The 26,553-nt window shown below is 38.5% G+C and overlaps 1 protein-coding gene across 1 annotated transcript in view; it reads right to left on the bottom strand.

Moving 5' to 3' along the window:
- Positions 1–26,553, bottom strand: part of EYS (eyes shut homolog) — a 950,400-nt gene that overhangs the window by 622,797 nt on the left and 301,050 nt on the right. The window contains exons 19-20 of the mRNA XM_050893740.1: positions 15,075–15,272; positions 12,483–12,604 (exon numbers count right to left, since the gene is read on the bottom strand). Of these exons, the coding sequence (XP_050749697.1) occupies positions 12,483–12,604; positions 15,075–15,272 (320 nt within the window). The remainder of the gene's footprint in view (positions 1–12,482; positions 12,605–15,074; positions 15,273–26,553) is intronic.

The following is a 26,553-nucleotide window of genomic DNA, read 5'->3' as shown; positions in this document are numbered from 1 at the left end:
TTTACTCCTGATTTTCTCTACATCCTCCCGCCCTGAGCGGCACAGGGGGATGGGGAATGGGGGTTTGGGTCAGTTCATCACACGTTGTCTCTGCCTCTCCTTCCTCCTCAGGGGAAGGACGCCTCACACTCTTCCCCTGCTCCAGTGTGGGGTCCCTCCCACGGGAGACAGTCCTCCATGAACTTCTCCAATGCAAGTCCTTCCCACAGGCTACTGTTCTTCATGAACTGCTCCAGTGTGGGTCCTTTCCATGGGGTGCAGTCCTTCAGGAACAGACTGCTCCAGCCTGGGTCCCCCTCAGGGTCACAAGTCCTGCCAGAAAACCTGCTTCAGTGTGGGCTCCTCTCTCCACAGGTCCACAGGTCCTGCCAGGAGCCTGCTCCAGCGCGGGCTTCCCACGGGGTCACAGTGTCCTTCAGGCATCCACCTGCTCCAGTGTGGGGTCCTCCATGGGCTGCAGGTGGATATCTGCTCCACCGTTCACCTCCATGGGCTGCAGGGGGACAGCCTGCCTCATCATGGTCTTCCCCACGGGCTGCAGGGGAATCTCTGCTCTGGCACCTGGAGCACCTCCTCCCCCTCCTTCTTCCCTGACCTTGGTGTCTGCGGAGTTGTTCTTCTCACGTATTCTCACTCCTCTCTCTCGCTGCAACTGCTGCTCCCCTGTAACTTCTTATCCCCTTCTTAAATATGTTATCCCAGAGGTGCTACCACTGTTGCTGATGGGCTCGGCCTTGGCCAGCGGCGGGTCCGTCTTGGAACCTGCTGGCATTAACTTTATCGGACATAGGGGAAGCTTCTAGCAGCTTCTCACAGAAGCCACCCCTGTAGCCCCCCGCTACCAAAACCTTGCCACACAAACCCAATACACCAGTATATAAACAGGCGGGATTTGGCCGGGAGGCGCGGATTGCTGCTCGGGCATCGGTCAGCGGGTGGTGAGCAATTGCATTGTGCATCACTTGTCTTTTCTTAGGTTTTATTTCTCTTTTTTTTGTTACATTGTTTTTCATTACAATTATTATTATTATTAGTTATTATATTTTATTTTACTTTAGTTATTGAACTGTTCTTATCTCAACCCATGAGTTTTACTTTTTTTTTCCCTCCTCCCCATCCCACTGGGAGGGGGGGAAGCGGCTGTGTGGTGCTTAGTTGCTGGCTGGGGTTAAACCACGACACAGCTTCAAGGACATTTATGAAGAAAGTTTTGTTTCTATTTTTATTCTCTTCTGCTGTTGAAACATTAGCATCTGTCTCTTTTAATTCACTCTGCAAATAGAGCTGCATTTGCCTTGCCTATCTAAGCCAGTCCTTTGGAACTCTAAAAATATCTTGCCATACAGTCATTTTGATATTTTCCCTCCTACTACCACCTCAGTTCTTTGCTTTAGAATATACAGTTTTCAGTATAAAAGTTTCTATCTTGAACCAATCTTGTACTGAAAATTGACAACACTACGTCTAAAGCCTGGATATGATTTCTGAAAAAGTCAACCCAAGATGACGATCAAAAGATCGTCAGAGAAGTAGCCTAAGGGCACCAAGGTATTGATAAATCTAATAGGGTTCTTAAGCTTCAGAAAGAGAATAGTCAGCTGCTTTCAGGGTGCCCAAATAGCAAACTCCCTGCTGCCCATAGTACAGTAATTGGCACAGCTGCTAGTATAGGTTCAATGAATTATATTGCCAGGGAAGGATTATCAGAAGACTTGATTTTGTTTGATGTTTGATTATCAGTTTATTATAACAGCACCCAGCAGTGCCTCTAAAGTTAAGCATCAGATGCTTTTCCCTTTATGAAGTTCTTGGAGAAGAGTTGAAAATGTAGGCAAATTTGCTTACAGTGGAAACTTAGTATCCTTGGGTAAGATCTATTCTTTCATAAAAAAAGAAAACAGATGGAGTACATTTTCATAAATAGGAATATTTTGTGGGAAACAGATAAAGAGATAAACCTGGGGTCAGAGGTATTTTAGATCCTAGATTTTTTTCTCCTTTGATATTGTACTTGTGAAGAAGATAATCTATGGATAATATTCTAGACTTTTTTTTTTTTTTTCCATAATACAAAAGATTTGCTTGGCAAGGGGTAATATACATCAAGTGTCTGCCACTACACAAAAAGCTGAGCTTGGAATTAGAATATACTTGGCTGGTGGAGCTCTGAAGTCAACAACAATTTTTCTGTCAGCTACAGTGGGAGCAGAGCAAGGCCAGGGCTGAGTATTTTTCAGAAACTACTGTGGATATATGTAGCATCTGTTGACATTTAAGACTTAAAAACATCTACTATATGGATGACAGAAAACGGTTTCCTTACCAAAACCCATCCATGTAATGATTTGGATCCATTACATTTATTTTCTATAAAAATGTATGCTAAAAGTAAAATGCAGGAGTTGTAAAATCATATACACTCAAAACTTAGGAAATGCCAGAATTAAGTTTTTTTTATGATTCATTAGATTTAGCCCCTCTCCACCTAAATACCATGAAAGAGTCTTTACCTACATGGATTAAATAATTTTCTATCACTTCATTCAGTGCATAAGAGAGCATGAGGAAACTCGTCTGCTCTAGAGGTGCAGTAAAGGGAAATATGTTTGTTTCTGTTCACTTGTACTTATAATAAAGAAGGAAGCCAGAAAAGAAGAGTTAGTTTTATGGTTTCAGTTGAATGTTGCCCTAAGGAAATTAAAATAAATCATACTTTAGCTGGAGTTGGTTTAGCCTAGCAAGTATCTTTTTATAGGTAGAAATGAATTCCTCCTTTTTTTTCTTTCTGAATTTTCAGCTTAAGGTGCGATTTTCAGAACTGCTGAACACTCAACACCTGCAACTGAAGCCAGTAGGAGCTGTGTTTTAAATTAAAGAGTAAATATTTGCAAGATACTTAGGTTCTTTGATGACAAATGTTAAAAAAGTACATCATGAGAAAATGAGCAATGCTGTTCTCAGAACAGGGTGTAGATGAGGCTTAAAAATTCCTACCCAGAATCATCTGGCTTGACTTTAGAGACAATGACTTATTGCAATAAAAATTGGGGTGTGAAATTACAATCTGAGAGCTCCTTTTCAGTAATTGTCCTCACGCTCAGACTTATCCCACAGTAAATGGATTAGTTCATCATCCTTTTACTGAAAAATAAATTTAATCTTAATTCTTTTGTGCTGTATGGTAAAGACATATATGTGGGCAGTTTTCGAAGACTGATTGATGACCTATACATTTCACCATTTAACTTATTTCAGAGTAATTTCCTTGTGGACCCATACCTTTCCGTGACCTTCTGCTCTATAAAGCTACTAAATACAGACAATTTACTGTATCCACTTCTCTGCAGCTAAATCCTCTTGTGTAGAATTCTTTCTTATGAGTCAATGAAGTCTCTGTAGTCCCAAGTTTCTATAATATCACTGCCAGTCTTTTAATGCTTTTGAAGGTACAAACACTTCATATCCCGCCTCAAACAAAATATTAGTCTGTATATCATGCAAAAATCGAATTTAGGGTTATGCTTTCCACAAACAGGCCACAGTTCTCCAGCCTGTTCCTTATGTTGTGAAGTTCTTCACCTCTTTCCCTGCTGTCGCTCATTTTCTCTGTCCAGCCTCCTCACTGCTGGCAGAACTTACAGCACGCCGTCTGGGACCACCTTCCTGTATCTTTATCACATCTATGTGCCATCTGTTCATAAGTCTCATTGGAAAGTCCATCTTTAACTTCCTCTTAATCTCCCTTTCCTCCACTTTGTAACAGTTTTATTCAGTTCTGTGGAGTATCTCAAATTCAGTTTATGAAAAAGACAATAGAAGGCTTTCACTCCTATGGTGTTTACTGACATTGTTGGTTAAAGCTAAGAATTTTCATATATGTCTGCAATTTCTTTTAAAAAATGAAATTAAAGCATTTAAAAATAATGTAATAAATAAAACAAATAAATGGAAAGTTGATGCTTGTTTGCTGATTTCAGTTTTCAATTAGATGAGTAAGGCATAAGACATCATAATCACTTTATCCAAGCAATGTATAATTCCACGAATCAATATTAAGGACATTATCCTAAGTCAGTAAATCAATAGTTAATTTTGTGCATTCCAATGTCTTTGACTCAACTGGACTTTTATTAGAGTATAAAGGAGTACACGCCATAATGACTAAGTTTTCAGTCTGTGTACTGCTATATCCACTAGCTCTAGTACAAGGCAGAGGAGGGAGTTATTTCACTAGATCTTCAAAAAACTTTTAATTGAAGGACTATGAAGACACTGTTCATTTTTTTACTAAATATAGTTGGAAGATGAAATATGTCAGGGATGGCAAGTCAAATCTTCAGGGCAGCACAGTGAGTTGTATTAGCAGTAGTACTTTGCAGAAGTATTGCTGCGGTTGCTAGTTTCTTAAACGAACTCCAGCTGCTGTATAGCTCTTTTCTGGGATGTGTAATTGGTAATCTGAAACTGATTTGTCAAACAGCACGTTCACAATTTCAGTACATGGGTTCTCTCAGTGAAGTCAATGCATAAGTTTAAGTCACGTACAACTCAACTTGAATTTATGTGACCTGGGAACTGTTAAGAGCTTATTGCTTGTTATATACTGTATGCCATTCATGGTATGTGGTCTGACCTTTAGTTAAACCAAGGTACTGTTTCAGACCAATTTCAGTGGCAGATCTTGTTTGCTTTATTGAGACCTTAGAGAATTTCCACTCCCACAGAAATCTGGAAATTTTTCACTGATGCAGGCCTATCTAGTCTTTATTCTCATTTCAAGTGTCAGACACCTGCTATCATCAGCTAGGAGGAAGAGCCTCCTGAAGCTCAGTTACTTCATCATACCTTAAGCATTTCTGGATGTTCTAAAATAAATTATAAGATTTGGAGATGATTCTTTTTCTTCTCCCTATTTAGCAGAAAGTACAGGAGATTCTGTTTTAAATGGAAATTAAGGGTGGATGACAAATTTAGGAAATTATCTTAGGTTAGTCCAAAGACCTGACTTAATTTCTTTTTGGGTAACATAAACTGTTAACTACTACTTTACACCTTAGTTTTCAATGCCAGACTTCCTTCCAATTAATCTTCCTTTCACAATTTATGTAGTGAGCTAACCTACTTGTGGGTTATGCTCTTGAAATATGATCCATGGAACAGACCTCCTGTCTGTCAACTCTGAATATTTTTTCTGGGGGGAAAAAAAAAAATAGTACTCTCTCTCCATCCTTCACATAAACCTTCCCTACAACCCAAAATGTAAGTTCCTAAAAGACCTGAATTATTGAATTTCACCTTGTTATGAGTCCTTTTTTCCTGCCACTTTAAAAACAGAAGCTGAACAAGTAATCATTGCTTCTTTATGTTCAAACTGACAGTATCTTCTGTTATTGTATTGGAGAGCTCATTTCCGTAACATTACATTTTATTGAAAGGGAAATAATTGTGGTTTAAATCAAGTACTGATAGAGAGTTAACCATAAGGAGGATATGGATTTACAATAAAAGCACTATTATACAATTATAACTTTACCTACAGTTTATATTTTTTAATTTACTGTGTGGTAAGTACACAGAAATAATCGCTTCCAGAAACAAAGCTCTGAAGAAACATCTATTAAAATTTGCTGCATGGATATCCGTATACACTAAAGTGACAGGATTTGCATTATATTTTGACATACAGAACAGCACAAGCAAAAACTGAAGTCAGAGTTACTGTGAAGCTACTATATATTTTTTTTAATGCAAATACCCCAAAAGAATGTTTTATGTTATATAGACTATATGCTCCAATCTGTTCTTATAAAAATGATTAGGGACAACATCTCAACTTTATACAATACTTTGAATTAATTATTTTAGCTTTTTTTAGAAGAATTTGCAAATTACTCTGGGTAAACCCTGCCTTACCATAAGTACAGCCAGAGGCTAATATTCCAAAAAAATTTTTTTTTTACTTGCTGTTTAGTAGCTTTTTTTGTAAAATATTTTACTGTTTATATCTTTCAGTTTTATTCTGTTTTTATTCATTACTTATACAGTGAATGCAGAAAGCTTCACCCTTTTTTCCTTTCCTCAATTACTGAGGACTGCACCTCTTTCTTTTGCAGTGACAATACTACAGCCTTTCAACCATTCTCGTACTTTTCGCATTCTATTATTTTGATCTATCAGTTTGACTGAACAGTTGAATTATTTCTACATGCATGCAAATCTGAGATTTCACACTGTTTTACATCATAGGACTGGCCAAATGTTTCTTACTACAGTGAAAATAAAATCACTTACTTAGACCTGAATCAGGAATGTTTCATAATTAACAAAAAAAAAAAAGATAATTGATTTATGAAGGGCAACTAGTGTCAGACCAACCTTCCCAGCATCAATCTCCTTTTTCAATATCTTAAGTTTTTTATAGTCAGGCTACAAAAAAAGATGACAATTCTGGTTGAGCTGACCGATGATTGAGAATACATAGGATAGGAATCTGTGCTAATAGTACTAGAAGTCTTTTTATTTTTGCTGGCCTAGGCAACCTAATGAAGGAAGTGTTTACTCTAATTAGTTCCTCTTACTCATGTCTCAGATTAGTTGCAATAGGTAAAACTACTTCTTCTCCATGACACTTCTATAGAAAAGCACTTTATAATTTGTCACATACTGTTTAAGATAGATGGAAATTGATACGTTGGTAAGGTGACTTTTCTATTTTTTAAAAATCATCTGTTAATTCTATATGTCTGGTTGTCACTACTTAACACTCTATTTCCTTAACATTGCATGTGGCTAAGGTAATGCCCAGCCATCTCACTATATGAACAAATATGGGAACTGAACAAACAATAGGTGTCCCAAATTTCAACTGAGCAACTCAGACATAGTGTTTTTTGAGTCCTCAGTTACAACCATTTGCCCTTACATTTTGGCGTACAGTCTTGGAGCACTCCACTGTTAGAATCTTGAGAATACAATTGCTGTGTTCCCGCTTCTCTCTAGAGTTAGTTAAGCAAAACAGTTTGTGTTTTTATCCTTCCTGCTGCTGCTCACTATGTGTCTTACATTAGCATTGGGAATACTTTTTGGGTGGGAATTTTATGGTATTGAGAATGTTTATCATAGAGAAACCTTAAAATTCTGAATATGCCACCCAGAAAGAAAGATTAATCCCTTATGGTATAGCAGTATATGTTAGAATCATTTAGAAGCTTTGGTTGTATCAGAATGAAGAGGACCATGTCCCTGGTGGGACTGGCCAATCTAAACACCTTCCATAAATATTCTACAGACAGATTTTACAAACCAGACCTTTTAAAACATCAGGAGCTGCATCACAAATCCAGCTTTTGTGATTTCCCACTGTCAAGTTTAACCAACCTCCTTTTGTAGTATTCTGTTCTGTAGTAGGTCTGGCTGTTACAGAGTTAATTTTCTTCATAGCAGCCCTTATGGTGCTACGTTTTGGATTTGTGACCAAAGCAGTGTTGATAAGACACCAACATTTTAGCTATTGCTGAACAGTGCTTACACAGCATCAAGGCCTTTTCTTCTTCCCACTCTGCCCCCTCAGTGAGTAGGCTGGGGGTGCACAAGAAGCTAGGAGGGGATGCAACCAGGACAGCTGACCCAAACTGACCAAAGAGAGATTCTTCCAAAGAGAAACCCACGAGTTTTCTTGCTTTTGCTCTTCCTATTCTCTCCCCCATCCCATGGAGAGGATAGAGTGAGTGAGTGGCTGTGTGGTGCTTAGCTGACAGCTGGGGTTAACCCATCACACGAGTGTCATTTTTTGTGCCTATTTTTGCTGATGCATTGTTAAGATAACATGGTTATCTGGTTTTAAGCTCTATATTATACCACATTATCAACACCAAAGAGGAAGAATACGTATTGGAAGTGTCATTCTGGCAATGCTAATTGTCTCACTTTGACGTAGAAAAATGCATCAAAGGTATTTGAGCTGTTGGACTGCAGAGTGGAAGTTTTACTAGCATAGAGGTAGAGGTAGCCAATTAATTATTCCTGAGCCACCAGAAGGTCTAATGTGACTGACAGTGGCTTGTGCTGGTATGTAGTAGCTCTTGGGTGACTGGAATTCTCAGGTGCAGTAGAAAATTGGAGCCTCCTTAAACTGATGTAGTTGCGTCGTTCAGCTGTGTACTTCACCTATCCTGATCTCATCCCACGGTCCAACTGCTTAATGCCACCTGCTACCTGGAGAGCCAAGATAAAGCCTGTGAAGTATATGTTGCAATTAGAGTGTATATTGGAATTCTTTCTCACATTAAGATCTTTGGTCCTTGACTTGTATAATAAGGCTACTGTAATATATCTTTGGAAGAAAACTGCATTTGATGGAGAAATTATGAAACTCCTGAGATCTCCATCTATTTTTAAGTCTTCTTTGATTATGCCTCAGTTGCTCCCCATCCCCCAGTTTACTACCTTTTAGAGGGGGAAGAGGAGACCCTTTAAATGTTAAGAATTCATTTTCTAGGGGAATGTTTTCTCAATATCTGTTCTTTTACAGCTGCTCTGGCTGAAGAAGAAGAGGGAATGGGTATTCTTCCGTTTTTATGAATATATGTTAATTCATTAATCCTCTTTGCATCCATCACTGAGGAATCTTGGTGTATAAAACGTTATCATTTGATGTGGAAGAAATTCAGTAGTTTGATACTGAATACAATAAAAAGGACATTGTATGTGGAATAATATAGTCACATATAAACTGAATAATGCAATCACTTAGCGAGCAAGTCTTTTATGTCCCTTTCTGGATTCAACTTAAAAGATGATCCACATGAAAGTTATTTCAGAAACATATCAGAAATTTTAGTTTAAGTAAATATACTATATAGAAGAATAGAGAAGGAGAAAGAATAGCAATGCATTATTATTGCTATAGCAAAATAAAACTACTAGCTAACTACTAATTAAAAAAACCCAAAATTCCCTATTTCTTGTCTTAAAAATATGCTGATACTAACTTTTCAATTTAGCAGAGCCCATTGTGTATTCATTTTCCTTTTTTTTGAGCACAAAATTATGTTACTATCAAAAATGCCAAAGAACAGTCTTCTAATGAAAAAAATACTGAAGATTTTTTATCTGTGCATTAACTAACATCAAAATGAACACTTTAGTATGAACGCTTACTATAATGTTGACAACATAGGTGAACTAGGTTGAGAAAGCCATTGAGGTCTGCAAAAGATCAAATCCAAGGTCTAAAATGACACCTTGCCATTAAGTTTGTACGGTATTTATTTTCTGTAGTTAGTAACTGAATCTACATAAGTTAGATTTTTTTTAATGTCAGGCTTTCTCTGAAACAGTCTGCATGGATCTCACTGATTTGCTATGTCACAGTCCATTTAAAACAAAATGGCATAGGTCTGTGACAAAGAAGATGAGAAATGTATAGGTACTGCAGGACAAAAATAAACACAAATGAATCAAGAAAACAAAAGCATGAAAGGCATATGAAGAAAAATCTAAAACAGTGTTAAAAATTGCAGTGAGCTACCATTCTTTGTCAGGTTTAATTTCACCCAAATTAAAAAGTCCCCCTGGATCAATTTTACAACTCATTCAGTGAAGCTTTGCAGACATTCTTGGTGGAACAATATGTTTATTTTATCAAGAACCCATAATTTTGTCCATTTCTGATATCTTATTTTTTGGGAAGGATGTTGTTTAAACTTTTGCATTTATAGCTCCATTTCATCAGTCTCAGTCAAAGCATCAGCTGCAGTTAGGAATACCTGCAATGTCTACATATACAACACAATCTCATGGAGAATGGGACAGTACATGCCTTGTGAGCATAAAATTTATTTCTGCAATGCTCTCTAACCTGATTTTAAGATGGCAGTATGTGTCCAGTATGAGAGCTTGAAATATTACTTGCAGTCTACTGGTAAAAAAATATGCATTTGCAATAGCATCCAAAGACAAGAACAAAAGTGTCACAAGCTCTATGGTCTCCATATCAAGCATTTAATTTTGTCCAAGGTGTTTACTAGTTCTTGAGGCATATTTACAAAAAAAATTATACAATACGTAAGGTTTTCTAACTATGAAAAGAAGAAACAATTATGGAAATCAGAGTAGAGGATTTGAGAAAATTCTCTTGACACATGTAACTTCTGTTCAAGTTTTGGAAATAGGGATAGCTGCAGGTTACCACCAGGATTTGTCAGAAAGAGGTGCAATTTCTTTATGTATGTACTAAAAAAAAAAAAAAAAGGGCAAAACAACAAAAAAGCAAACAAACAAAACCCCAGAAACCCACACACCCCTCACACACTTCTGGGCTTCTGGGATGAGATTCAGCTGGAAATGCAGACACCTAAACATGGTTCTCTGCTTCAGCACTAATGCAGCCTAGCTATACAGTCAGTGGTACCTGAAGGTGTGGTGGGTTGACCCTGGCTGGACACCAGGTGCCCACCAAAGCCACTCTATCACTCCCCCCCCCCCGCCCCCAACTGGACAGGGGAGAGAAAATACAATGAAAGGCTCGTAGGCTGACATAAGGACAGGGAGAGATCACTCAGCAATTACTGTCAAGGGCAAAACAGACTCGACTTGGGGAAAAAAAATTAATTTAATTTATTGCCAGTCAAATCAGAGCAGGATAATGAGAAATAAAACTAAATCTTAAAAACACCTTCCCCCCCCCCCCCCCCCCTTCTTCCCGGGCTTAACTCTACTCCCGAGTTCTCTACCTCCTCCCCTCTAGCAGTGCAGGGGGACGGGAACGGGGGTTGTGGTCAGTTCATCACACGTTGTCTCTGCCGCTCCTTGCTCTGTAGGGGGAGGACTCCTCACACTTCCCCTGCTCCAGCGTGGGGTCCCTCCCATGGGCTGCAGTTCTTCATGAACTGCTCCAGCATGGGTTGCTTCCATGGGGTGCAGTCCTTTAGGAACAGACTGCTCCAGTGTGGGTTCCCCACGGGGTGACAAGCCCTGCCAGCAAACCTGCTCCAGCGTGGGCTCCTCTCTCCACAGGGCCACAGGTCCTGCCAGGAGCCTGCTCCAGTGCAGGCTTCCCATGGGGTCACAGCCTCCTTTGGGCATCCACCTGCTCCAGCGTGGGGTCCTCCACGGGCTGCAGGTGGATATCTGCTCCACTGTGGACCTCCATGGGCTGCAGGGGGACAGCCTGCCTCACCATGGTCTTCCCCACGGGCTGCAGGGGAATCTCTGCTCTGGTGCCTGGAGCACCTCCTCCCCCTCCTTTTTCACTGACCTTGGTGTCTGCAGATGTATTTATCTCACATATTCTCACTCCTCTCTCCAGCTGCATTTACGCCGGTTTTTTTTTCCCCCCTTCTTAAATATGTTATCCCAGAGGTGCTGCCACCGTCGCTGATGGGCTCAGCCTTGGCCAGCAGCAGGTCCATCTTGGAGCCAGCTGGCATTGGCTCTGTCGGACAGGGGAAGCTTCTAGCAGCTTCTCACAGAAGCCACCCCTGTAGCCCCCTTGCTACCAAAACCTTGCCATGCAAACCCAATACAACAGGGTTGTTCAGTTCACCCAAAGTGGACGTCTACAAGATGGGCAGCTGAATCACTCTCTGGGTTGTGCTGACTGCATCAGCAAGGATTCTAGCATCTTTGGTGGGTGTTTAGATGCTTAGCTCATATCATATATAGGCACCTACATTTAGGCATCTTAATCTGAAGTCTATACCTTGCTTTAACATTTTATTAGTTTAATATTCTCACAAACATGCTGGGAGGAACTAGAAGAAGGAAAAAAAGCTGACCTTTCTTCCATTATTTTTAACCACCCCCAATTTCTCTGACAGTCTGAATGTTTCTTAAGGACAATACTCATACTGTGTAGTCTTGGTGTCCCTATTGAGTACATCGAAAACAAATTTATTCCTGACAGATTCCTGGAGGCAGTGACACAGAACATGGGCCACCTCTCGTGCCAAAGTTTACACAATGCGAATGTCCTTCTTCTCCTTTCCTCCCATGAAAGAATCAGTTGATAGAAAGCTTTTATTTCTGAGAAGAAAGAAGTTATTTTTAACACTTTTCATGTTTCAGGAACTAATACAGCTGAAGAATTTTGAAAATAAATGCTGAAGTACTTAAAGTAAAGCCATTTTGGGGGGTAAGATACTTTTTAAGCCCCTTTGAAGCCAACGTCATTGGTGTAAATGAGTATTCCTGTCACTTATAATGAGGCCGTAAACACACATAGCTGAAAATATTCTGCTCCTTTTGAATTCCCCAAATAACCATGTTGACTCAATAACTGATTTTAAATGATAGAAACATTCCTCTTTCCCACTGCCTATATCATTACAAATAAACAAAAAAATAGTGACTGGAAAGCACGATTATAAAACTCTTGACAGGTGTACGGATTAAATGGAGGTTTAGAACTCACAGTAGTAGTACTTTAGATTTCAGGAAGAAAACTTAGCAATCATTTTAATTAAAAAATACTCTCTACTAACCAGATGTAGATCAACACATGTAGAATTGTGTTCACAAGCGTTGATTATGCAGTCATCAATGTCCTGGTCACATTTCAGTCCTGCATATCCTGGGTTGCACAAACAATAGAAGCCATCGACAACTGTAACAGAGATAGTATTTTAGTACTAAGAGTGTTTTAGAATAAAAACTGAATGTAGTAAAATTAAGTAAGTTACAGTTATGACTACTATCTGGAAAAGATTTGGACTGCCTTTACCTAAAAGTTGTGGACATGTTAAAAAATGTTAAAAATGTTAAAAATGAATAAAAAATGTTAAAAAATGAAATAAATGAAATGCAATATCTCCAACCACCTTTTTAATATGAAAGCAGATTCATGTATTGCATTTTACTTAAACAATTCAAATATTTTGACATAAGAACTATAAATCAATGACCCTTTTCTAGCTTCTGAAAAAGTGATGGCATTTTATAAACTAATGAGTAATTTTCCATCACAAAACTGTACACAAAGTACATAAGATTTTATCTTTGATATTGTGCCTAAATGAGATGGGGCAGTTAAACATTGTTTGGTTTGTTGGGGGTTTTTTTGGTAAGGAATGCCTCGTAGTATACCACCATATTAAAGGAAAACTTGCTTGAGTTGAATTTGGCAGCTCAACCTATGATGTATTGCCATGCTTCATTTTAATCTTAACAAGATAATGATAAGAATCCTCTCCCTTTTTCATCGTTAATGATCCAAACGGAGAGAAATCTTTAGAGTGCTACATCCATATAAGGAGCTCGTGACAGCAATAATTGCACTTCTTGGAGGCCTGCATTTATTCTAACCTCAGAGAGGTCCTTGGATTCTTCATTATCGCTGAGATTTACCATGGAATCTATTCTGCCATTGTGTCTGTACACATAGCTGCTCTTGTATTCATTAAATGCTTTAAGTCCTTCAGAGCAGGAGCATTATTCATCTGCTAAGAGCTTCCTAGCTTCCTCAGGATTCCAGCTTTCTGCAGCTAGTGCACATAGTGCAGAGGAACTGAGATATCCACATGATACAACTCAAGTCCAGAGGCACCACAAAGACAAGCTATCCCCAAAAGATCTGGCACTTTGTAAGCATGAAGAACTTTCCTGCAGCTCGTGTAAATTCCAGTTCAAAAATATCTCTGAACCAATGTAGAGTACATAGAAAACATCTGTAAACTTGCTAGGAAATAGTCTTTACTAGATAAAATATGAAGCCACTCACCTTATTCCCACGTGTGGAAAGATAGAATTCTTAAAGCTTATTGAAACTGATTTTTTTTTTTCTTTAACTAGGAGAATTTTAGGCAATGATATATTTAGTAATTTGGGGTCAGTTCTTTAAGATCTCGTCTGAAACCAGTAGGTTGATTAGCTCCTCTGCATATTTGTGTAAAAATTTTTAATTTCAGGGAAATTCTCAAGTCATCATTCTCATTTTAAAAAGGATGTGGGGAAACAGGAGAGAGATGTGGCAGAAGACAAACATGGTTACTCAGTGCTTAAAGTGTGGGACCTATGAGGAGAAGTTGAGTCAGGTGGGCTTGCTTTGTATTAGTCCCTTCAGGGAAGAGTTAATAGTTAGAGGGCTATATAACTATAACTTCAAAGACAGTTGCACAAATGACAGAACTGAATTCCTCTTAGTAGTGTTAGATGATATAAGAAGGGGTAATGGCCAAAAGTTACAGCTTAGGAGATTCAGATGGGATTGCGAGGGGGGGAACACTACAAGAGTAGCGCATCAGTGGAATAGGCTGTCCCAAAGAGTTTGTGGAATTTCTGTCCGTCCTTAGAGGCTTTCAAAACTCAGCTGGAAAAATCCCTGATTGACCTGTTCTAGCACTGTTGATAGTCCAGCTTCATGCGGGTTTGACTACATAACCTCCAGATGTCATTTTTTTTCCAGACAGCATTATAAGATTCTCGGAAAATTACCACTTTTACTCTTTTTTACCAAGCATAGAAAGTGTCTGATATGTGGTAATAGCCCCATAAAACTTTCCAGTAAGTACTCCATACATAATGGGTGCTACTAAACTTAGCCTGCCAATATAGCCAGACAGAATATAGTAGAGTAATTCATCATCAAGTTCTTCTAAAACCTTTAAGTATATCTATCAGTGAAAGTGTAAGTTACACAGGTACATGATAGAAGGTGCTTAATAGTAAACAGACACTCCATTTTGCATCAGTTTGATATTTAATGCAGTTTTTGGACTCGTTAGAATTATGACATATACTGCCTAACTGCTCCATGAGCTCCTTTTCAGCACCTGCATATTCTCTCATCGAATGCACAACGTAAGATCTGTTTGGCTAATTTGGGTATCAAAGGAGACAGCACAAATCTCATTAAAATTTCTCATTAGCTGCAATTCTGACCCCCTGAACACACAAGCCCCAGTGCCAGAAGTTGAGGCATTTTGGCAAAAATAACCCTCCTGGTACTGGCTGTGGAGCTTCAGACAAGCTAAATTTCAGTAAATTATCCACTGTTCTCCCCAGAGCAGCTCAGTAGCTACAGACACTTCAACAGAAAGACTACTCTACATTAAAGTGAGTAACCAGACGGAACTCACTGTCATAGCAGTATCCGTGGAGGCAAGGGTTAGAACTGCACTCATTGACATTGATCTCACAACGTGGGCCTGCAAAGCCCTTCACACACTGGCACTGGAATCCAAGGGGAAAAACGTCCAAATTCATTTCTTCTATGCACACAGCTCCATTCTCACAGGGATTGCTGGCCTCACAAGGCCTAAACTCACAGTTCAAACCTGAAAAGGAAAATGGCAAAGCTGTCAGTGTTTAACTAATGAACATATCCCTGCAGCTGCTGCCTATTATGAGCTGTATTTTCTTTATATCCCTGGTTAAAATTGAGTTGGAGGGTCTCAGAGGTACATATATGTATATTACCATGCAGAAACACTTATTTGCTTTGTAGAATTACAAACAAAAAAAGACAATTTTATCTGTTTTGTTTATATAATGACATTGCATTTTAAAATCATAACAGCTATCTCAATATATTTTATAGTTTTTCTGTTTATCCTTGTCCTGTAAAACGCCTCAAAGAGTGCATTTAAAAATAATTAATTAATTTTGTTTTGAAACTTCCTGTTATTTCTTCCTGATATCCTGTTGTCACAGCTACCATATGAGCTGTTTATACATTAACCCATAATCCTGAACATGAGTGAAATGCAAGTAACCTTGTGTATTTGTTCTGCTTGCAATTCATGACTATACACAAATTATTTTACTGAAATTATCTCTGTATTTAATAATGAGTGAATGTCTCCATCGTTTATAAAAATTCTGTACAACAGAAAATCTCACACAGTCCCTTTCTACTCTTTCCCAACAAACACTCTAGTGTATAACAGATTATGTATGTTTATCTGGGCTAATCAAGGAACTGTGTGATGGTGATCTTGGGTCACAGATGCCCTCATCTAAATCTTTAATTTGCAATAAATAGATCAAAAAAGATTAAAAGGCCCTTTAAAGTGAATCTTAGTTTTTTAGAACATAGGCAAGATTGATTCATGTTTTCCAGTAGCCAAACTTGAAATGATGAGGGTAGAGAGAACAGAGATCAAATGGGTTTGCGTTTGTAAAGCTGCCTCCCTTTTCCCTCTGTTGCTGAAGGCAAGTCTGTTCTTTCAGGCTTAGTTTCAGACAGAGCTTGGTGGCTTTCAGGGCTGCCACAAGCTGTGCACAAGCCACTCTGAGCCCCTTTGAAGCCCATCTGCCTTTCTGTGACTGCTGAGGCTGGGCTGTGTCTATGCTATGCTTTCTGGCAGAGCTGCCTGGGGTTTGCTGTACTCCAGGCCCTCTGCCCACTTCCCCAGTGCCCTTGCCCCAGCTCTAGTTGCCCAGCCATTCATACCTGGACCAACTTCTCCCTGTCCCAACAACATCCCTCTTCCTTAGACAGGCTGTAACCTTAACCCAGTGATGGGCAATGTGACACTACAACATAAAGCACCTGGGTAGTCATGTGGAAAATCAAATCCATACAGTTATGTTGTGGTGGGTTGACCTTGGCTGGCTGCCAGATGCCCACCCAGCCGCTCTCTCACACCTCCTCAACAGGGCGGGTGGAGAAAATAAGACAGAAAACCTTGTGGGTCAAGATAAAGATAGGGACATCACTTACCGATTACTGTCACGGGCAAAACAGACTCGACTTGAGGAAAACTGATCGAATTCATTGACAGTTAAGAATAGAACAGGATGGTGAGAAACAAACACAAAACTAAAAACACCTTCCTCCATCCCCCTCTTCTTCCCAGGCTCAACTTCACTCCTTCACTCCAGACTCCTCTACCTCCTCCCTATCTCTGAGCAGCACAGGGGGATGGGGAATGGGGTTTGTGGTCAGTCTATACCAGTTCCCCTCTGCCCCTCCTTCCTCCTCACACTTTTCCCCTGCTCCAGTGTGGACCCGCCATGGGCCACAGTTCCTGCCAGGAGCCTGCTCCACCATAGTCTTCTCCAGAGGCTGCAGGGGAATTTCTGCTCTGGTGCCTGGACCACCTCCTCCCCCTCCTCCTTCTCTCATGTCGGTGGTCGCAGGGCTGTTTCTCACACTTTTTTCCTTCACTCCTGACTGCCTGTGCAGCGTTTTGCCCTTTCTTACACACGTTTTCCCCAAGGTACCACCACCTTGGCTGCGGGGCTCAGCTGAGCCCTGTGGTGGGTCGGTTGGAGCCGGCTGGAACCGGCTGTGTCTGGCACGGGGCAGCCCCGGCCTCTCCTCACAGAGGCCGCCCTGCAGCCCCTGCTGCCAGCGCCTGGGCACCTGCACCCGGTAAGTGAGGTAAGCCATGTTCATGAGATGGATAACAGTATTGAGAATTTTCAATTCCTTATCAGGCTCAGAATTTCAGACAAGAATTCCTGACAATCAACCAGTGTTACAGGTCACCTATAATATATGGCAGCTTTAAGTTTGTAGACCAGTTGCTAACTAACAGAACTGTCAATTCATACAGGTTTTTTTGGATATAATTTTGGGGAAACTGAATCAGTTAAGTGATTAGCTTTTTCTGGAGGAATATATTGAGTATTTTATTACAGTTTCAGAAGAACAAGACTTTAACTACAGCATAGTGGTTGAGATCAAGCTACAGTGCCACTTAGTGCCATTCTGTGATTTGTTTGAAAGCTTAAAATTCCTTAAATTTGTAGGATATGGTGAAAGGATGAAAAACACTCATTGGATAACTTCAATATTAAAGTGTCCATGAGACTGAATGTTATTTAACTTTAACTTGGAAAATGTACTTTTATATTTACTGAGATATGTTGTGAGTAAAATGATTTGGGCTCTGCTATAAAAGAGGACGATCAGGCACACGGTTATTATACGCTTAGTATTGGCTGCAGTCAGCCGAACCCACGTATCTCCTCCTTTGCTTGTAGTGTCATTATAGATAAAATTTTGTTGGCCTGTTCCACATTAGCTACCTTCCTTTGTGTTACAGTAACTGTGAATCACATAGTAGCACACTGGCTATGAACAGGCCTTCTTCAAAATAATGAAACATGCACTGTCCAAATTGTCAGCAGGATTTTAGGTGAGCTGATTCCTTACTGTAAGACAGAGTCATCTAAGGGCTGAATTCTTAAGGCTTCTACAGCAAAAGCAACAAGTAGGAACAGAATTGAGGTAAAAAAACCCAACAACCCTCTGACCCCAGTAGTCCTGCTGACAGAGGAGAAAAAGAATGGCACAAGTTGTTCCCTGTCTTTATGTCACCAGTGGTCTCTCTGGTGCGGGGTGACCCTGCCATAGGTAGCCATCAGTCTCAGATCTGGAATTCATGAAATTGCATAGCAAAAGCTGCCATATGGCACATTGAGATTTTGCCCTGAAGTTTTCATCTTTATATCACAACAACAGCTTGACATGGGTGACAATCCTGCTGATTCCTAAAGTGGAGTTCACACCCACAGGAATATGCTTAACACATGGCTCACAATAGTAAGTGGAACTGTCAGATGATCCAGTAATGCAGTATTTGTTTTTCTTCTGAGTTGATGGAAAAACCTTTAAACAGATTTGCCCATCCTCTTACATGCCAAGTGTTTGTGGGGGTAGACATTTCTGGTAGATAAAGTAAAAGTCATGCCACAGTGCATCAGTTTTCCCCTACTGTAGTATTCTTCTCCAATGCTAGATACTGCCACTTTTTGGATGGGAGCATAACAGAGTTTTGGTGAAGAATTGGAAAGTAGAGAGGCAATAAGAAACAGTGAAGATGTATGTCCTGAAGGCCACAGGTTTATATTATTTACAAATATTTGTCCAGTATAAATAGGACTGTGCACTGTTCTGTCATATGAATGCTAATGAATTTTACGTTTTTAATCTCAGTATATTGTGGCAAAGTTTCATGAGGTAACTATATATTTCAGAAAAGTATTACCTTTTTTTTTTTTTAAACTCTCAATATACTCCTAGACCCCTGGCTTCTATGTATGATTTTTATTTCAAACATTTTGCTCTGCTGATTCAATAACATATCGGGTTTCTTCTGCCTTTTCTTTCTACACACAGTGTAGAAAATTGTATCATTGACCAAAGAGTAACTGAACAACTTTTGTCTGGTCTCAGTCCCTCCAAAAAACAATGATCTTCAAAGAACTATGGATAAAAATGTATTTTTCTTGTTCAGAAGTTCATAATTTATTTTAAACTTCAGCTGAAGATGTTTCTTACTATCTCAAACACAATTTCTGAGAAGGTTTTTGGAAATATTTGAAATGTAAAAGGTTCAATGTGAACAGACTCAGAAAGGAAGGTATAGGGGTAACCTGCACTTTCAAGTTCTTTTGTTGCTTTCATAAATTTTAACACATAATGACATATTTATCACCTCAAATCCAATAAGTGGTGATAAGCTTTTTGGGTTTTTTTTATGAATGCTTGGATAGATGTCTTTCACTGCGTGCTCTGAGAAAAGGAACCTGAATCTGTCTTCTCTATTAGCTCCTATTAAATAAATGTCAGGCTGCTGTTAGGTCCCCCTGAAACTCTCTTCTCCAGGCTGAAAAAGCCGAGCTCCCCCACTGGTGGAAAAATGGTGTGAAAGAGGCATTGAGTATCTCAGACTTTTCCATGTCCTTTGTTAATTCAGCAATGTGATCTCATTTTTCTCCATCCATCTTTGTTACTGGTAGACGTATAGAACTCTTTCTTGTTGCCCTTCAGTTGCCTTGATAGTTTTAGCTCCAGTTGCCCTTTAGCTTTCCTAATTCTGTTCCTGTGTGACTGGGTACCTTCTGAATAGGTAGCTCACCGTTGCATCTACCTTCTGTGCACTTCCTTTTCTCTTTAAGCTCAGTCAGGAGTTCTCCATTTGTCCATTTTTCTGCCACATCTGCTTGAGTTCCTGCACACTGGAAAGAACTGTGCTTTGAGGAAACTGTCCTTCAAGGTAAATCAGTGGGCCCAAAGTAAATCAGTTTTCCCTTCAGTGCAGTCACTAATGGGAGCTTGCCAAGCAGATCCCAAAGCAAACCAAAGTCAGCTCACTGAAGTCCAGAATCATTATTCTGCTACTTGAATTTCTCATTTTTATTAGGACTATAAACTCCATCATCTCACTGCCATTGTTGCCAAAGCTGTTTTTGACCTTTACATCCCAAACCATCTCTTGCTTATTCACGAATAGAAAATCTAGGTAAGTACCTCCTCTAGTTGTCTCACCCCACAATTGTTTCAAAAAACTGTACTCAACATGGTCCAAAAATCTTCTGGATTACTTCTATCTTTCCATGTTGTCTTTCCAGCAAAAGTCAGGGTGGTAATATCCCAATGAGAACTAGGGCCTGTGTTCATGACTCTTTTTCCAGTTTCCTGAAGATGGCTTCATAAACTTTTCTGGATCAAGCTGACTGTAGCAGACACCCACCACAATATTTCTTTAACTGGTTCCCTTTCATCCTGCCCCATCAGCTTGAGCAGTGCATCACCATCACCCATTCCATAGCAAAGCTCCATGCATTCAAGACACTGCTTTGCATGAAGTTCAGCCCAGCCTCCTTGTCTTCCCTGCCTGTATTTCCAGAGAGCTTGCATCCATCCATCGCAGCATACCAGTAATGATGTGAGCTATCTCACTGTGTGTGTTGTTCTTCCGATAGGAGGCTGTAGTTCTGAGAAAGCACATGGACTTCTTACTCCTTCTGTCTTTCCTATGCTATGTACGTTGTGTGCAGGCACTTGAGATGGGCCCCCAGTTGCACTCCAAGGAAGTGTGATGGCTTCACTGATCATGCTTTCCCATAGGCAATTCTTTCTGGCTCCATGTACCTCCCCTTCCTTTTAGGTTTTTCTCTGCATTCCCTGATTAATGTAGTTTGAAACTCTCTTCATGGAGTTAGCAATCCTGTTGGCAAAGATGCTCTCCCCTCTTTTTTAGATTGATTCCATCTTTCCCCTTCAGACCTCATTGCTCAAAGAGGTCCCTATGGTAATAAACGATGGTCTTGCTTGTACCACTAATCAGATATTAACCCCCAGGATGTTTCTATTCCTACCAGCAGTGCTGTGGAAAACTCTGGCTGGGCCCCCACAGCCTTTGCCCTTGCTGCTAGTGTCCACTAGTCACTTCTGATATGCTCAGGGTCTCTGTTGGCAGTATTGGTGCCTGCATGGACAAGCAGCAAAAGGCAGTAATCTGGGCATCACACAAGCTTTGGCAATCTCTTTCCTGCATCCTGAATCCAGACCTCTGACATGCAAATAAACCTCCTCAGAGATCAGATCTGGTCAACAGATGGGTGCCACTCTCCCTCAAAGAAGGGAGTCTTTATCTATTGTCAACCATTTTATTCGTAATGGTGAGGGTGTATGCGTCAGACTCGGACAGCTTACATGCCTCTACGGATGAAACTGACTCTTCCTCAGCTGTTGTCACAGCCCAATACTTATTCCATAAGTGAACCTCTGTAGGTGAAGAGAAAGTCTCCTTCAAGTTGTCAGAAGTAATCATCTTCCAGCCTCCACAGTTGTAGACCGTCTGTCCCCCCATGCCTGAGTGTATCCTCTACCTATTCTTCTCCCCTCCTCCGATCCTGCTCCTGTGGGTATCAGGGTTTTGTCCCTTCAGGGTCTCTAAGAAAAACCTCTTTATCTTCCATTTTGTCATCACTGATGCTGTGTAGCCTGTTCTTCCTCCCCAGCTCTTTCCCCTGGCAGGATGACAACTCAACCAGGATGCATGTCTGGCTGGTAAGGAGCTTATGCACCTTCCTCCTATGCTGTTCTGCAAGCAGGAGCATGGGTTTATACCTCTTCTTCAGATTCTTGCTCAAGGTAGCTCCCCAGAAGGGTATGAATTCAGTTGAAGTTTGTACTGATTTGAAATTGCACCAAAATTGTTCCCTGACAAAAAAGACTTTTTCCCCCTCTTTAAGGAATTAGGGGAAACATAAATTACTGCTTTTGTTCTAGCTATAGTGAAGCAAAACAGCACAAAGCAAAAAATATTTACATTATTCTGACATTTATAAAGAATGGTAAATTAAAATCTGGTCATAAAGTTGATGACCTGGGTTAACAACCTTATTTATCAAATGAGGCCAAAACGTGGTATAATATTAATTGCTAGTAGTATTCTAAACAGTTTTTTCAGTGCTTCTTTCAAGCAACCTTCACCACTCTTTAATTAGAAGTTCAACCTCTTTTTCCTCCCACCCAGCTTTCGTGTATATCACTGCATGGAAAATCTTTTTCTGCTACTGGCAGAAATGGCAAAGATTTTATTCATATTCCAACTGGAAGATTGGGAAAACAAAAAGACAAGAAAATAACAAGACTGTCTCCCACCCACTCAGTCCCTTTCCCTGAATCAATTAATTTTTAACCATCAGTATTGAGAATTAATAATTTAAAAGACCATTCCCTCACTCAGAGGATCACAACTGTTTATATTATTTTAATACAATTCTGAAAATAATTCATTATTAAATAATCTCTTATTAAAGCTAAGCAATATAAGTAGCAGGAAAACAAGAAAAGAAAAAGTTGACTGATTTAAAGTAGAATTGTTTTAAAAATTGCATATCCACACAAAGATTAAGGTTGGATAGGCAATGGTGGTTACATGTTAGTACAATGAATGCACTGCTGCTGTTGCTCTCATATTAGTATTTTTTTACAAAGCCCTAAATGTATGATTAAAGCTATATGGATAAATCAAGCAGCAAAAAGGTTATAGGTGAAAAATTTCATTATTGAAGTAGATTAATCAGAATACAGAATTAATGTCTTCTGCATTTTCTCTTTCTTGTAAAATATTTGTTGGAGAATTTTTGTGCAAATATATAAATATTAAATGTTTAACTGTAACAGATTAATTTGAATACATCTATTTTTTACTAAATATAGGAAAGTTCTCACTTGATCTGGTAAGTTTCTGAAATAGTGAGTCTATGATTGTTGACAGAAAGGAATGCTGTGCCAGGGAAAGAGTTTATAAACTGTCTTCTCCCACTGACATACCAGGATTTTTAAATTGGCCATCACAGAATAAAAAGGTAATATTAACTAAACATAGTTAGCTGACAAAAAAGAGAAAGAAAATATGCCCAACAGATCAAATGTGAAAGAATCAAACACAGAAGTTCATTAATGAATTAATAAGTTCAGCACATCTTTCCAACCATGCTTATTTCCATTAGACAAGTTTAACCTTTTTGCTTGTTTAATTCTTGGCTATATTTTATTGATTGCAAGAATAGATTGTCTTTACTTTACTAGACAATTAAAGGCCTCTCTATTAGAATAAACCTGAACAAACCCCAAAAGAATATGCACAAATGATTAAATTACACAGTCAGTTGAAGGACAATTTCCTTTTCAGTGGCACAATATATTGGATTAAATATTATACTTCTCTCTCTATATATGGAAGCAGATATTCATAGTATACACTATGCTTCTCTATTAGCATACAATATATACCAAATAATGAATAATTTATTTGGAAAATCCTCTTTTTGTTTGTTTAGGAATGAGAAGTATATTGCATATTCAGAAATGTCATTCTGCTAATATGAATCAGTTGTCTTTTCTACTGTGTTTGCTTATAATAATTCTACAGTAGAATCTCTAAATATCATAAATGAACACTGAAAATAGATTTTTTTTTGCTGAAAAAGACTGTTCTGTTAAAGCTGTTATTAAAAGTCAAAAGCATAATTTAGAAAAATGACACAGAAAATAAATTACCTGAGATAAGTTTTCATTTCTTTATGCGAAACTATTGACATTTGTTTGTTTGTTTTATTTGCTCAGCATAAATATGTACATGAAACATTTTGATGGGTACTACAGAATTTTCTTATAATCAAAAATGGCATCTCTTCAATGTTGTTATTCTTTTTGGAAAATAGTTTAATAAAAAAGCCATTTGCTCCTAACATTTTAAGGAATTAAATCTAACAACAGCTTTCAAAGTCAGCATTTTGCCGTAAAAGTACAGACTGAATCAATGACAAAATACATATGATTGCAAACTGCTGGCATGATTATGACAATATAGTGGAAAATAAACTGTCTATGGCTAGTACCAGAACAAGAAGTGTGTCATTTGGATGGCAATTTCCTAAATAATACCAAGTAGTCTAGTACTGGTGTTAAATATGCACTCATGAGGACAGAAAGCTCTCAAGACAGAACAAGTGCCGTCATTGCCAAGTGGTCCATGTGGGGGTTTGGACAAGAGAAGAACCAAGCAGGTAGCAGCACCTACCCTTGGGCACCAGACTGGGGTCAGAGGAAGTGGTTGCGCTGTAAAGTTATGAAGTGAGTGTCACGGTCCCAGTGCTACTAGCTGCTCTGACAGAAACTGTGATGCTGATCTGATCTTTGTATCTGATCTTTAGACACTGGCTAACTAAAAGATTTTTTTTTAAATTTATTTTGTTTTGTTGGGATCCAGCTCCAGTAACCTTATGACACTGGTATCATTGGATTTCAGTAGCCTTGCTTAGAGTCTATTCACCATTGTTATAAATTTGATGAAACAGAATGTATCTCATATGAATGAAGTTAATAGCATTTTGCTTCAATGAAATGAGAAAATTACACCAGCTTAAAGGATGTCAGTAAGGAAAGAATAGGGAGAAAATCTACAACAGACTAATTTTATAAGGTTTGCATGAATACATGAAAATTTTCAAAAGCTTGTGTTAACTCAGGAATGTTTTTATTTAAATTTATATTGTTTAGTTTATATGCTCAGGTTCAGAACACACAGACCATTTTTTCAAAATTACACTAAACTAGTTTCATATATGAAATAAAAGCCAATGACTGATGTGAATCTTCCATGATAAATACGTTTTCTTAGATGTTTTCTATGTTTTTAGTTTTTTTCCTTTATCATCATAACATTAATGCAACAGCATTAAGTTTCAGTCTTTCTGTAACTCACCTTTTAACAACAGAGCTAAAAGACACTTCTAACTTTAAAATGAATCACCGCTGTTTTCCAAGGTAAATTAAGTACATTGAATACCATTCAATAAAAGTAAAAATGTGTTTAGTTATGGGAGATAATCCAGTGTACAAAGGCACTATAAGGCTGTATAAAACCGAAAAAAAAACCCCAAAATCCCTCCCCCCAACCTATATGCAACTTTCTGTTTTTACCAAGCCTGTTCTTTTGAAACTAGTGGATACAATAGTTTTAATTTAAAACATTATTTGATCACTTCAGAGAAATCTGTGTTTTGGTTTTCATCAACTTTATACAGCTCAATGGTTTCCACCCTCAAAGGCTTTCATAAACTTATCATAAAATACCAGGAACACTAATGAGCAATAAGTTAGATGCCTAAAATTTGAGGTCCCTGCAACTCTAAAGATTAAATGTCTAAATGCTAAATATGAAATTGCCTCTATTAAAAGTTCCAAATTGTCATTTTCTATAACTTTGAAAAGTTCAGATGTACCTCTAAACTTGCCATTATTTTATAAACTGGCTGCTTAGCTTAATCTACTTTGTGGCATAAGAAAACAAAACACCTCCACAACTGAGACGATTAAAGGCTAGTAAATGTAAATAAAAAACCAGAAGTACCCTGGAAGTAGATAGGAAGAAAAAAATACCTGCAGAAGCATGCATATATTGATATTACTTGAAATTAAGCAAAGTATTACTCTAACAGTTTAAAAATATAGCAAGTCTTTTCTTTCAGTTCAAATTTGTAGCAAATCCGTTCTTTTCCTTGGAATGCAAATTCTACTTTCCATGAAAGGAATTGCTTTGTGATTCTATATATAATCTGTGAAAAGACATTTTCTGTGAAATCCATACTAATTGAAAATCAATATGTTTGTTTGTTTGTTTTTTAAAGGAAGGATATTTGAAAAGCAATACTTAGCAATTTTCAAGTAAAAAACATTTCCTTAATTGTATATCATAATGCAGACCATGCAACAATGCTGGAACAAAGCATGATAGACCCACATCACAAACTTTAAAATGAAAATCACACAGAGATGCATATATTATTGCTCCATACCTGTATAAATTTCTGTAAAAATAGACAAAAACAGAAGTTGAATATATTATTTAGGTGCATTTTTTTCTTTTAAAATATACAAGTTTCTAACTACTGAACAATGAAGATATGTCTTCCACATCTGTGGATTTCACATTTCAACATAAAAACAGGCTTCACTCTTTCTCAGAAAATAAAAGAAGCATGCTACTAAGGAAAACAATTACCACAAATTTATTTCCTACTGAAATATATGGGAATGCTTTTCTTTTCATTTTTTTATCTTATCTTTGTTTACTACATCAGAATTCAACTGAAATTACTAATATATGCAGAAAAGTTACAGAAAGCTGGTATCAAGTTCAGTTTTTCCTTATGGCCTAGGACCTGTGGGTGTCATTTTCAGATGTAGTAATGGCCACCTTTAGTTCAGGTGGCCAAACCCTTCTGTGTTTTGAGATCCTGTTTTCATTTTCTTAAAATTTGACAGATTGGCCAGACATTATTTATAGCAGCCGATACCAGTAT

Source organism: Gymnogyps californianus, chromosome 3 (genome assembly GCF_018139145.2).
Source record: "Gymnogyps californianus isolate 813 chromosome 3, ASM1813914v2, whole genome shotgun sequence".
NCBI lineage: Eukaryota > Metazoa > Chordata > Aves > Accipitriformes > Cathartidae > Gymnogyps > Gymnogyps californianus.
Note: the sequence above shows the minus strand (reverse complement) of the source record. Positions and strands in the feature narration are given on the sequence as shown.